Here is a 14,434-nt window from a genome sequence, read left to right on the forward strand (position 1 = left end):
ATCCTATGCATTCAAGACAGTCTGAGAGGAACTCCACTGTTTGTCTCGTTTGCCTTGCATTGCCTGGATCAATACTCTCATGTTTAGATGTGTATGTTTTCAGATTCGTATTGTGTGATTATTCTTTTCTAATCAGGTTGTCAGTCCCATTTCGAATGTTTCTAATACTTCCTTATGATCAATATTAATCAATCTGTACAATTTATACATTTTTAGCTCATAATAAAATTCTATGCAGCGTTAAAGGGTTTTCTTAGTTCTAGTAAGAGCAGGTAAGTCACTACTGAGTACCATGTCGGAACTACAGCCTCTGAAAGAACACTGAACTCTCTTTCTCACTGTAGGCTTTGTGTCCCTTTAGTTGGGCTGTTGTGTTACAGCTTGTGAAATCTATTTCTTCCTATGTAGGCTTTTTCAGAACTTATGCATAGTACTGCTCGAAAGTATTTTTAATGATCAGGTAAGTTAGATTTGTAGATACTGCACCTCTGTAGCCGCTTTGAGTGTGTTTTAATTGTTTGCTCTTACACTTAGTCTGTTTAAATTGCTATATATGGCTCAGAAAGGCCAGGTCCTCTATTTTTTAAAGGTTGCAAAAGCTGCGCAGCTTTGGTTTATCCTTAAGCTTTCTATAGAAGTTACTGGGATGATTCCTTTTTCTGGTCTTAAAATCAAGAGTCAAACATGGTTAGAAGGGATTTTATCTTGGTATTTATTTTAAGGATCCCTAATAGGTGCATCACGTCCAGGTTGAATACACAGAAATGCACACCTCAGTAGATCTGGTATAACATTATAGGTCTTACTAATTAGCATATCTATCAAAAATTCCTCAATGAGAGGCTTGAAAGAGCCCCCCCTCCCCAAGGAACCTTCCCCACTGGATGGTTCTATCTTAGTTTACAGAATGTGTTCTGGAGAGGACCTTGGGGTCTGGGGCACACTAACCCTTACTTACAAAACTTCTAAAATGTTTAGTCTTCTAGCTGAACAAACAAGTCCAAGAATGTAGGCAAAAAGCATGAAGAATACAGAAGTTGTAAAAAGGTATAATAAGGGTATAAAAGAAAAGGCAAAAAATCTTCATGGCAGCAGGGACAGTGGCATCAAACTCTTCTCCCATGGACACAGGACAGGGAGGTGTACAAGGGCTACAAACTATTGCATGATGAAAAGCAGCTTTGACAGAGTTACAAGCCCTACTTTCCCATGGCTTAGATCTTACTATGGTTTTTATTGTACACTACATACATCTGAAGTACTCCTACACTTCACTTTCTTATTCTCTTGACTCCACATGACTTTCTGGGTGTGCCTCCATCACTTAGTTATGTTTGAAGAAGTTTTCTCTTCTGCCCTTGCAAGTGGTTTCTTCTTTAAAGGCTACTGGAAGTTCAATTACTTTTTTGAATTTCATCTTATGCCTTTTTTTCCCTTTTCTAGCAGTGTATTAGGACTGTCTAAAACTGTCATTTTAATATGGAATGGCTTATGCTATGCCTACACCTTATTTTTATTTCTTTTACCTTACAGATGTGTATAGCTTTTTGCTTTGTGTGATTTCCTTTGCTTCCATAGTAAGTGTAGTGGGCAAGGAGTAAAACAGTAACTGTACATCCAACCACATCTGCAGAGCTCATCTAGCAACTTCTGAAGTACTGGACAGTGAGTACTTGCTGTCTGAAAAGGTTCTGGTCAGTTCTCATGCTCTTCTCTGCAATTGTTTGTGTAGATTATGGTGACTGCCTGAAATAAGTCTTGCATCTGTCTTGTTGTTGAGACTTAGTATGCCTCTTTACAGTTGCTAGTTAGTGTTCTGTGGCTGAACACAACAGCTTAGTGCATGGCTTGTGGAACTTACTAAATATTAGTCAAAGAAAAACCCACTATTTTTCCTCTTGTTTGAATTGCGGAAAGTCACATGTGGATGTTTACTAGAATTGAGTATCTTGAAAATATAGTTGTTTTACCTCATGCTGGTTTGTAGCTTTTAATGGGTGAGTACATTGTCATATCCAAGTAAGATCAATTAGCCACAGACCATTTCAAGCTACTGAGGGATACACATTCGTATGGACTGCGGTGGTTTGACAGAGGATTGTCAGACAGTGTATGCTATGTCCCAAGATTCACCATGAGGTGATCAGTCCCTCTCAGATATTTTGGACTCGGTTGGTTGAATAAGGGTTTATGTTTAGGTGACTCTTGAAACATCACCTTTGACACAATATGTGAAACTGTCAAATTTTTGTTTGAGTTCTGCACTATCATAAGCAAATCTTGGTTTTGTGGAGCACCTTCTGTCTCCATACAACTGTTTTTATTTTCTTGTGTTATCTAAGTGGATTTAGTCATTGGGCTGAGGAGTGGAAAAAAAAGGGAATGTGCCAAGCATGTAATTCTTCTAGTGAGAATCAGTTACTTCAATACTTATTTTCCAGTGACTGAAAGAGAAACTCTCTCCACTTGTAATTTGCCAGTATTATTTAGCAGCCCTGAGTTACGTAGCTTTCATTCTTTGTACTGTCTTTTATTTTGAAACCTTACTGTATTTAACAGTTCAGTGAAATGGCAAAACATGAATTAGCGTGACCAATACTTACTGTTCTGTAGGGCCTAAGGTAGGCTTAGGTCCTTCAGTATTTAACATTGCTAGAATTGAACATTGTGTGTTGCTGAGAGTTCCACCACTGGGCTTGTACAATCTTAAACTGTGTTTAATCAAGATGAATTGTTAATTGTTTCTTTGCATCTATGGTGGGGCATGTCTGTTTCTGTCATGTTCTTTCTCTGCCTTCACAAACTTGTCTTGTGGATACGTGTGATCAATGATGTGAGATGACCTCTTCTACTGTTGCATCTTTGACTGCCTTTCTTTCCAAAACTCTTCAACCAACATAAGAAGCAGACATTCTGGAAAAATTAAAATGTCTCTTTGTCATGCATATCCCTCACCCCACTTAAGCACTTTTCATGTTGGAGTCTGTCATTTCATTAGGTAGGCTCTCTCCTTCCTACTTACCATTGCTTTTCTGAATTATGGAATTGCTTCTTTTGTGTGCAGACAGACTTCTCTCTCACTGAATCCAAACTACGGTGTAAGATTTAAGTATTTTGTAGTTATGACAAAGAAAGTTAATTTTTTCTTTTCTGTAGCTACCTTTAGCTTGATTCTGATTTTGATCTCTTGTTAGTCCTAATAAATAAATAATAAATAAAATCTAAGAACTAAAACACACATTACAGGCTGGTAGGAACAGGAGAGTGAACATCTTCGTTGTCCCCCAAGCCACCTGAGTTGCAAGTGTCATAACTTCTATTACAGATTCAGGTCAGGCCGGTGCAGCAGATTATAGTTATATGAGAGAGAACAAAGAGCAACAGAGGTTCAGCCCTCTTGTTACAAATGGACTTAAAAGCAAGTACCAGGGTGGAGATGGAGAAGATATGCACTGCTTTATGAAATGACACCATCTGCATCAATGGGAACTTGGATCCAGCAGATGTGCCCTTGTGTGCCTGAAAGCTCAGCCTTGCAAGTGGTGCAGCCACAGTGTATCTCTGTTAAGATGATCAGTTTCTCGCATGTGGAGCTTCTGTGCCCTTGATCAGTTTTTATGCTTGAGACCTGCATCCATACAGGTTACAAATGCCCTGGCAAAAAACATAGCTAAATGTTTTAAGTATCTGATCTTCACTGGTATTGAAAGCAGCAGGGAAAACTTGTGATTGGTCTACTTTGTCAGAACGATCTCTTTTGCTGAAGAGATTATAATGTAGTAATCAAGGAACAATTAGTGACCTTTTTTGCTCACTTTCTTTGCTTTTAATGTTATTTTGTTTTTGTTTAATACTTTATTTCATGGATCTTTGCATTGCACTAGGTAGTTGAATGACTAATTCAGTTTTATGAAGCAAAACCAAGTGGGAACAGATAGATGTGAATTTTATTGCTTCATGTTAGGGCAGTATTTAACTTAATGGTTTATATGCTCACATTGTAGCTATGCTGGTTAGTCTGTCATTCTTTGTTCTTTCTCATCTTCAGTTGTTAGTAAACAGAAGGTAACTATGCACTATTGTAGAATTTTGTTCTGTATATTAAGTAGTTTATTCTGTGAATTCAGTTGCTAATTTTAGTTTCATTGTTTTTAATTTGCTGGAATGGCCTTTTGTTTAATATTACTTATGGTCTTTAGGTGCAGCTACTCTCTGGCAAGAATGATAATGCCAACCATTTACACAGTGAGAAGTTTTTAACACGTGTTTTTGCAAAATCAGGATTCATGTCTTATTTGCTACATTTCATAGACTCAAACAGTGGTTTGGATTGGAAGAAGCATCTTGATTCTAACCCTTGAGCAATGGGCACCTTCAATTAGACCAGATTAATATCAATCTGCCCTCTTTCAGTTTAAAGCTATTCCCTCATATCCTGCCCTTGTAGAAAGTCCCTCTCCAGCTTTCTTGTAGGCCCCCATTAGATACTGTAAGGAAAAACTGGACTAGTCTAGTCCGCTAGACTGTGAAGTAGTCCCAGTTTTGAAGTAGCCTGCTATCATCAGAAAAGTGACTAAATGTTGGTGTCATATTGTACTTTTTTGTTGAGCTTAATTAGACCTGTAAAAGCACACAGAATTTCCCATGTTGAATCACAGGCTGGAAACCCTCTATGTATGTCCATGTTTCCATGCTTTCCCTCTCTTATCACCTGCCAACAAAACTGCTATGTAAATAAAAATTCTGCTGTTAAGGATATGAAAGGAAAGACCTTATTTATGATTTTTAGTTAAGAGAGTTGTATCTTGAAATGCATAGGAATTCTTACCAATGTGAAGAATACACATTTTTTTCTTCTTAAGAAGAATTTTCTTCTTCTAAAGTAAGAAAATTCTTTAAATTTCTTACCATTTAAAGAAATCTCAGTTACCATTCTGATATAAAACACTTCACTGGAAACAGACTACCTTGTGTTCAGCTCTTACTACTGAAATAGCTGTGAAATCTTCAGAAAAAGTTCAGTGAATTCAAGGACATGGATGTGTTCTGAAGACTTGCGTTGATTTTGCAGTTAGAAGCTTCATTTTAATTAAGAGTGCGCAAACGTTCTGAAGCTTTTTCAGTGTAACAGTCACATGCTTGGGATACTCCTGGAAAATAAAAAGCTTGAGTTGGCTGTGCTGTGCTCTGTTGTTCATGTACTAAACTGCACTCTTACATCAATATATATATGGTGAGATCCATGCTCCTTGTGTTGCTTTTCAATTTAGACAAATGTAGAAACCACAGCTGAGTTGAGTGGTATGGGTAGTAAGAACTCAGTATCTGAAAGTCTTCCCAAGGAAATGGGTGTGAGTACTGTTGGTTTTTTTGCTCTTCATAGTTCTGTGCCTGTTACAAGTTGCTGCTTAACCTCAGGATAGTGGTTCTGTGTTCTACAGCTGTTGTATTAGATGGTCCTTTATCTTGATACCATTGTAATATCCATTTTTTTTGTAACACATTTTCTTGTTTGATGTAGTCAACAAATAGCATTTGACACTTCTCATCTGTATAAAGGACAACAATCATCACAAATTTTAGTAAGCAATCATTGTTAGCTCTGAATGTAAATTTCTGCCTTCATTAGTTTGGCTGCAACAGGATTACCACCTGATCTTACCTGATGACTTATGTCCTTCCAAAGGCGCAAAAAATTCTGAAATTGTGGCCGTTTGTCTACTTCCTTATGCAGGGTTTCTCAAGCCTGAGGTTTTGGTTTTTGTTTTTTATTTATTGCTTTGTCTAGTGAGACTCAAACTTCCTTGTGGTTTCAGTTTGAGACAATGAGTCATTATCATCACTAGGATGCTGATTATGCCTTTCTGCATAAATACTGTTTAATGGCCTTGAATTCAGGAATTTTTTTCCCCTAATCTAAAATTCGCCTCCCTATCCTTGTATATTCAGTAGTCTTTTAATCAATCCTCCCTCTAACCTCTATGATTACTAGCAAGCAGTAAAGAATCAAAACTTAATGTTCTCTCTTGGTGTTTCAAAAGTTGAATGCAGTATCTGAGGTCTGCTCTTCTAAGTAGTGTCTTGAAACTTTGTTGGAATACAAAAGTTTTGTTAGTGTCTCTGAATTCACTAAATATGCATCATAGTGTTTTGATGACATTTTGGTATTCTGGAGTTAATAGGCTACTGAAATGTTTACGTTAGGGATGTTTAAATCAAATTCTGTAGGTGAGATTTGTTCTTACTTTGCCAATCCAGGAGTGCAGACCTATGTAGTTATACTTAAGGATGCTGGCACGCACTGCGTCTCTTCAGTTTTTTTCTCTTGCTTTTCATTCTGCTACATAGCAGATACCATAGAAACAAAAAAATTATAGTGGTCTTAAATTAGTTAATTACTGACATAATGTGGATGATTAGGTAAAGGTGCAATGAATAGACCTAAATAAATTAAAAATATTACTACTGGGAGGTTATTTTTTTAAAAGGCTGCTTTTTTAAACTGCACAGTTGTATGAGAGAGAAATGAGTAATCATTAATGCCTTGCTCACTAGGGGAGTTCTGGAAGTGAATTTTTGGAAGAATGATTTAAATGAGGAAAGAGATTCTGGTACCCTCTATGTTGAGTGCAGGTAGCTCAGGGTGCAGCTGCAGTGGGAGCTGCAGGTTGAACTCAGAGTGGGAGCCTGAGGCAAGAGCTCAGGAACTGCCAACCCTTGGCACAGGAACCTGTGATCCAGCCAGGTGGCTGGATGCTGAGACACAGCAGGAGCTGAGGACTCAGCAGGAAGACCCCAGACTTTGGCACCCATCGACTGTGGGAGTATAAAAGCCCACTGTTTCCTTTGTTCGCAGTCCCTCCTGGGAGGCAGCTGCTGCAGCTGTTACTCTGTTGCTGCACCAGGATTAAATTACTAAAAGCAACCAGAGATCTGGGACCCTGCTGTGGGAAACATAGGGTCCAACTGGTAAGGAAGCCTGGTCTGACTGTATGAGTGCGGGGTGTGTAGGGAGTCAAGCGGGGCACCCATCAGCTCACCAGCTGCAAAGGAACTTCAGTCCTGGCAGTGACAAGTCTGGTGGTGGTTTGAGTGTGACTGCCAGAGTCCTTCCTGAATGGCTAGCAGGGAAGTGTTCTTAACACTCTGTCAGCATGGAATTTGGATATTGGGCAGCATGGCCATCTGCCAGATAGTAACATGCCAGAGTTACATAATTTAAACTTTGATGTTCAACTAGTAGTCTTTCTTTTAAGCATTGTGATAATCTTCATTAAAGATGTTAATGTATCCTCATTAGGCTTTCAAACTGACACCCTACGGTGAATATTTATCAGTAAGAGCAGGGGCTGGAGGAGTGAGTTAAAGATTAAAGGAGGCATCTGTACAAAATCCCACAGATGGTTTTGGTGCAAGTTATTTAAAGGAGTAACTGCTTATACACAGTATCTGTTCTGAAAGCTCTGTTCTGAAACTCTTGAAGTGTGAGGTAACAAGCCTCAGATGGAAGAAATGAAACATTATTCATGGTGGTGTGTGCAGCCTGAAGAGATATGGCTTTTAGACTTATGGCTTGAATGGTTTTATCTCCCAGTATTAACGCCAATGTGTTCTGTTTCAGTTATGCAAAAGGAGACTTGGATATATCATACATCACTTCCAGAATTGCTGGTATGATAGCTATATCTTTCTTAAATATAATTTCTTACTGTTCTTATATAATTTCTCATTGAAAAATTTCACCTGCTGTTTGTTCTGTCTTCAGTGATGTCCTTTCCAGCTGAAGGTGTAGAATCTGCTATCAAAAATAACATAGAAGATGTGCGGTTGTGTCTGGACTCTAAACATCCTGGCCATTATGCTGTGTACAATCTCTCTCCAAGAACATACAGGCCTTCAAGATTCCATAACAGGGTGTGTATAATTTTTGTGTATTTCTCTAAAAGGCCTTGCAACACAATGTTTTCATTATACCTTCAGCTTTTTATTGTAAAATATGTTAAAGTAGGTTAATCAAAAAGATGACAAAAGAATAACTATAAACACAGGTTTGAAGAGTAACCTGTATTCTGCTTGTCTTTGCTTTAAATCCAGACTTAACTGGTAGCAGACTAATCCTTAACCTTACTGACTAAAGTCTGTTTTTTCTCGGATGGTGGTATCTTTGAAAAAAAGCCCAGGTACCTTATGTGTTTCAAATTTAAGTGGAGAATCCTTAAAGTAATTAAAGTCTTACTAAAATTTCAATCTCTCCTATAGTCTGCCATTTTCCTTTATCAAGGATGTGGTGACTGATTTGCATAACCTGTTCCCTGGAATTTCTCCTTGTCCCACTGCATACCATTTGATTCCCATATGACTCAGCCATAGCTGACTGATTCTTCCCGCTGTCTTCAGTATTACTGTAGCTTAGCTGAGCCTCCATCACCCTTCCTGGCAATTTCTCTGATACCAATATGAAGGCGTTGCCTAATTCAGCCACAAGGTATTGAGAACATTGTGTTAGTTGCTGAGGTACTGGACTTCAGTGTCTGCTTCAAAGTAAACCTCAACTGTCCTGTAAGAGGTTCAACAGTTGAGACTGTTACTGTGTTGTGAATTGTCCAGCACCTTAACAGTCTGTAGTGATCATGCCCCTTCCACACAATATTATCTGCCAAGAAGAGAGTCTAGAACCATTATTTATTACAGAATAATGATGCCTCTTGGGCCTTATTATGCAGAGCCATCCTTAGCATTACTTCAGTAGTCAGAGTTGACTTAACATGTCAGGGTGAGGTATATTTAATGTATTCTTTCTAGTGCTATCGCTTCCTTTTGTTTCCTTGTAAACAAGATAAAAGATTGTCACACTTGAAAGAAATTACTGCCTCTTTGGATGAATGCAATCAGCTTCTTTATCTGTATCTGGTTCAGTATGAAGTTCAGGCAGAGGCTATTCAAGATGGGAGGCAAAAAAAACTTGATTATGCAGGACATCTATTCATGATTTTTTGTAGCAGGTTCCTCAAAGCAAAATGTTCAGCAATTCTTTTTAGCACTAGATCGCTGGAAAGTCTGATGTAATGAACTGATTTATTCCTCATCCTACCAAGTGACCAGTTCTGTTTATGGAATGATAAATTCTGTGACTTGGAATTTGCTTACTCTGGAAATGGATTTTTTGGTTATGCAAGTCTGAGGTGTTTATACACCTGATATTTCTGATATGTTGGTACTAAGAATGGTAATATGATTTTGGTTTTGTTGGGAAGTCATAGTACAACTTAACTTGTTGAAACATTACAGGTTCACGACAACTTATTATCTAGGAGTATTTAGGAAGGCAAGTATTTTACTTGGAAACAAACTCTTTAATTGTATTTGGGAATGCTGACCTGCCTATTTTTAAAATTGAGATCTCCAGCAGTACTCACTAACTTCATTGCTCAGTGCTGGGTGAGAGCAGCTGTGTAGGAACCCACAGAAGCTTAGTTTTACTTTAGTGCCTGCAGAAGATGATAATGGCAAGCCTTAAACTTGATCAGAGAAGAACAGCTTCTAAAATTCTTAATTCTGACACTTTGCTTAGAAGGTATTTATGAAATTACGTATTACTGGTTTCTTACTGTTGATATATGTGTGGAACTTCTACAAATTTCTTTAATCTTGGTTAAAATTAATGGTAGTTTTGAAGTTGTCTCTGCTAGTTTTGAGTCTTGCTTGGAATGGGTTGCTCTGACAGTTTGTGCACTATCCATCATTCTGCTAATTATCAGGACGCTTTGAGCTTAAAGCCAAAGAAGCAGAAAGTGATGTTTTTGTTACATCTTGTGAGAAAACTAGTGTTTGAGTAGAAAGTAAATGGTAAATAAAAAGGAAAGAAGTTAGTACTCTTTGCTTTTTTGAATACACCTGTTTTTCTAGGCTCTGTTCTGTTCTGAAGCTGCAATGCTTCAATACGATTCTTTTGCAGTGTTGTGATTTAACTTCAGCCAGCAACCAAGCCCACACAGCTGCTAGCTTATTTCTCCCTGGTTGGACTGGGGAGAGAATCACAAGCTTTGCCTTTTCCCATGGCCAGGCAGGTATACAGCCATCTCCAGGAATGCAAGGCTCCATCATGCATGATGATTACTTGGGAAGACAAATACCATTGCTGTGAATGTTTCTCCTTACCTTCTTCCCCTTACCCAGCTTTATGGGTTGGGCATGATGTCCTGTGTAATGCAATATTCCTTTGGATAGCTGGGGTCAGGTGTCCTGGCTATGACCCTTCCCAGTTTCTTGTGCACCCCAAGCCTGCTTGCTGGTGAGGTGATGTGAGAGGCAGAAAATACCTCAACTCTGTATAAGCCCTGCTTACCAATAAAAAAAAAAAAATCTCTGTGTTATCAACACTGTTTCCCTCAAAAATACAAAGCACAGCCTCATTTAGTTACTATGGAGAAAATTACTCCTGCTGAAACCAGCACACACTACTGTTGTAATATTTGAGATGTACTTAAGCCCACGTTGAATCCTGTGGTGAACAGGGATAGAAAGGACTTTTTGCCTTAGCTTTCGTTTGTTTACTGGTGACTTTACATAAGCTTGCACTAACAAAAGAATGTGCAATTTGAATCTCTTACAAAGTGATGCTTTCTGAAATGGTCTTATTTATAAATTAAAATACTAGAGTACAATGAAAAGTTGTAGGAGATTTAGACTGTTTAGTTCAGCCTTTTTTCCTGTGCTTGGCACAAACACAATTTTGTGTGATAATCAGTTCAGGTAATTCATCTCAGTAACGCTTGAACTCTTTATCTGGATAGGAAGACATGTTGCTGACAGGAAAACTTGGTCTTCAACATCTGGCAGTTGCAGTTGAGACTTACAAATGAAGCTTCTTCTTTTTGTTTTAACTTGCTTCCTTGATCCTGAATGTATCTATTCTTTAGGTGTTTTGAGTGCCCCAAGAATCGAGTTTCATATACTACATCCTTACTGGACAGTTGATTTCAAGGATATAGGTTCTTAGCAGTAAAGCTGATTTTTTGTTAGTGTTTTGAAGCACCAAAGGAATATTACTGAACCATTCAAGCTTTTTGAACAAAGGACAAATATTAAAAGAAGCCTAATCTTTTTGTTTGTTTGTTTTATTTTGTTTGTTTGGGGGTTTTTTTGTTATTTGTTTTTTGGGTTTTAAAATTTTTTTTGGCTTAAATATATGTGTACAAATTAAGTTGAAAGCTGTTTTACTTTATTCCTTGCTTTAAGAATATTTCAGATAGTAATCTGAGTTGTTGATACTTCTAGTGCAGCAGAGTTGTAGGCAGGAGTGAAGTTTTATTGCACTTCATCCTAAAAAGTGGTGCTTATACTGTGTAACGCTACTTTTGTTGAGCATCTTGCTTAATTTCAACATGAAGGTGGCAATAAAATGTAAAATTGCTTCTTAGACATTTGCATAACCTAAGTTGTGTATATGTGACTATATAATACTGTTTCTCACATCTACTGTCTCTTGTCTCTCTCACTGCAGGTTTCTGAATGTGGCTGGCCAGCAAGACGAGCACCAAATCTTCAGAATCTCTATAGCATATGCAAGAACATGCATTTATGGCTGAAACAAGACCAGAAAAATGTTTGCATTGTGCATTGCCTTGTAAGAAATTGGTCTAAGTCTGAAGTGCTTTGTTCAATAGAGCTTTAAACTGTGAATAAGGGTGCTAGTATCCATGCAGTTTGTGACTGTTACTGGCTTTCTTTGATGGAAGCCCCAAGGTCAATTCTTTCCTACTGTGTTTGTAGGGAAGTTACTTGCATCAATTTTCTCCTTAGGGAAATTAGTAGGATAATGTAGTCCTTGCTTACTTGCCTTTAGGGTGAAATGCAGTGTAGAGGTGGTATTAAGGTGAATAAGGTTGTATTAAGGTATTTGGGAGAAAAAGAAATCAACTCCACTCTTTTGCTATTTGCTCCCTTTTTTCGTCTTCTGTGTGATAGATGGGTGTACACTGCATATCCCACTACTGTCCATTCAGAATGTAATCTTTAGCTACAGAATGTCAGAAACTGACTGTGAGACTTCTGGTTTACTTCCTTTTGCTGGGAGCAGATTGCTCTGTAACTTTCACTATTCTCCAACGTATTATTAACTTCGATACAACCAAAAAAACAATAAAACTGTCCGTAGAGCCACTTCATGTCAAACGTGGTGTGGGGGAGGAATGAATTTAAAGGATAGTAACTCTGCTCAGGTTTTAAAAATGAGGTCACTCTTACACTTAAGAGAATTGAATGTGAAATTTTGACATTTTACTGTACAGTAAAAAGAGAAACATGACTATGTGACAATGCTTGCAATGCTGCTGGAAAGCATTCAAAACCTGTTTGTTGATATGGTATAGCAGTCAATAGGGAATATCACTATCAGAGTCAAAATCAGGATTTGTTAATCTGACAAGCTATACTTGTGTGTTATGCAGTGTTTTGCAAGTAATAAGTCAGTTAATGTCAGCTCCTGGAAACCAACATAATTTTTGGTGCTGCTGTGAGGTTAGGCATCTAGTTCTATATTAATGTGATACTTCTAATACCTCAGTGTCACATGATTGTGTCAAGTAGGTAAGAAGCTCATGTGATGAATTAGCGCCAGGTTTTGTAACATCTTTCCTTCGAAATCTTTTGTTCAAGGCACCTAACTCATTCATTTTCCTCATGTGTGAGGGAAACTTTTTTGTATATGTGGCTGTGTGCCAAATGTGATGCAAAAAGTGTACACCAGGACTATTAGAAATCAATGATAAAAATTCTGTTCCATGTGGCTAGCAAACAAACCTGGAGAAGTGCTATTCTGTCAACCATTACCTCTTTCAAATCTTCTGCCTTTTAAAATATAGGGATGTATCTAGGGATATGTATGTAGCTGGGGTTCCTGCAGAAAGAAGTTCAGTGTTTTAATCTCCTTCTCTTGGTTTCTTGGCAAGCTATTAACAGCTTTAGACAGAAGTCTAAAGAGTGTAGTGTGGTTTAGTTCTTCTGAATCTTTGTACTTCCCTTTGAGCAGAAGTCCATGGCTGTCAGTCAAAAATAGCACTGATCTGGGATTTCAGATAGCAGCCAGGAAACAAACCTAAAAAATGGGTATTAGTGACAATAAGGTAAAGAACATCAATTAAAAATTTCAAATAGTGTTCGGCTAAAGTAATTATTCGCATTTGCAGAAGATAATATGTAGTATCTTTTGTGTTGTGTGGAAATGAATTGAAAACGTCTCACATTCAGATACAAACTTCAAATCAAATCATGGCACTGGACCCTGGACGTCATGACATGAAATAATGACAGGATATAGGATACATAATAGGATGTTCTTCAGTAACTTGTATAATGCTTTTTCCACTAGGTTTACTAACAAAGCCTTTTTTTTTTTTATTAGGATGGAAGAGCAGCATCTGCTGTTGTAGTTTGTTCCTTCCTGTGTTTTTGTCGTCTCTTCACTACTGCTGAAGCTGCTGTTTATATGTTCAGTATGAAACGCTGTCCACCTGGCATTTGGCCTTCTCATAAAAGGTACTGTTGAAGCAAGTAGTTATTGAATTCTGAATATGGCATAGGATGTTTTTAGAAAGATAGATTATTTCAGTAATGTCTGTGTTCAAACGTGTTTTTCCAAGTATTTTGCTGTATTGTGAATAGAAGGTAGTTCTGAATTTTCTGAGCTTGTAAGTACCCATCAGAAGTGGGTCAAGTATGACCTGTAGTGAAGAAGTGTCAGGAATGAAGATAAGGGTATGCAGAGCTTTTGAATGCTTTCTTAATTACAAAATCCTCTTCCACATGTGTAAGAATTACTTCCTATTTCCTCGTTGTTACAATAGGTTTTATTGTGTCAGAACACTGCAAGGTCTATGGGAATACCAGAAGCTTTTTCAGTCAATTGGGTAAAAATGCCTAGTGCTTTTTAAAGGAGTGTATGCAGAGGTGACTTGCATATACTTTGACAAATGTTTTAAACTGATTATTTGATTTAATTTGATAGATCTTACAACCATAAAGTCTGAATAGCAAGTGACACTGTTAGTAAGGGTGTTTCCTACAAAAAGGATTAAATTTTGAGGGGTGGGAAGTAAAGTATTAGTTCACTATAAATGACAGATTATGTTTTTGTACACATTTAGTTTGAGTACGCTTAAGGGGTTCTCTACAAAATAATATCTATTAGGACAAATTTAAAGCCTTTAGGAAGATTTGAGTGATCCATTATGTATAAGACGCAAAATAAGTAGTTCTCCTAGTTTAGTGTTTTAAGACCTTTTAAAATAGCAGCTAGTTTGTTTTAGAAGTCAATATATGTAAAGCTACAAACCCTTTTGTGTCATTTGATCAGGTTTGAAAATCTGTTCACTGGAGGTGGTGTTAAGTGTTCCCTCTGTTTCACTGTTAACACTTACCAAGGCTTAGCGACTGG

The 14,434-nt window shown here is 37.6% G+C and overlaps 1 protein-coding gene across 2 annotated transcripts in view; it reads left to right on the forward strand.

Annotated features, from left to right (window-relative positions):
- GAK (cyclin G associated kinase) overlaps positions 1-14,434 on the forward strand; it is a 66,933-nt gene that overhangs the window by 22,221 nt on the left and 30,278 nt on the right. For both annotated transcript variants that reach the window (XM_069000749.1, XM_069000750.1), the window contains exons 12-15: positions 7,622-7,671; positions 7,766-7,914; positions 11,504-11,626; positions 13,403-13,536. In XM_069000749.1, coding sequence (XP_068856850.1) covers positions 7,622-7,671; positions 7,766-7,914; positions 11,504-11,626; positions 13,403-13,536 — 456 coding nt within the window. The remainder of the gene's footprint in view (positions 1-7,621; positions 7,672-7,765; positions 7,915-11,503; positions 11,627-13,402; positions 13,537-14,434) is intronic.

The sequence above is a fragment of the Aphelocoma coerulescens genome, assembly GCF_041296385.1.
Source record: "Aphelocoma coerulescens isolate FSJ_1873_10779 chromosome Z unlocalized genomic scaffold, UR_Acoe_1.0 ChrZ, whole genome shotgun sequence".
Taxonomy (NCBI): domain Eukaryota; kingdom Metazoa; phylum Chordata; class Aves; order Passeriformes; family Corvidae; genus Aphelocoma; species Aphelocoma coerulescens.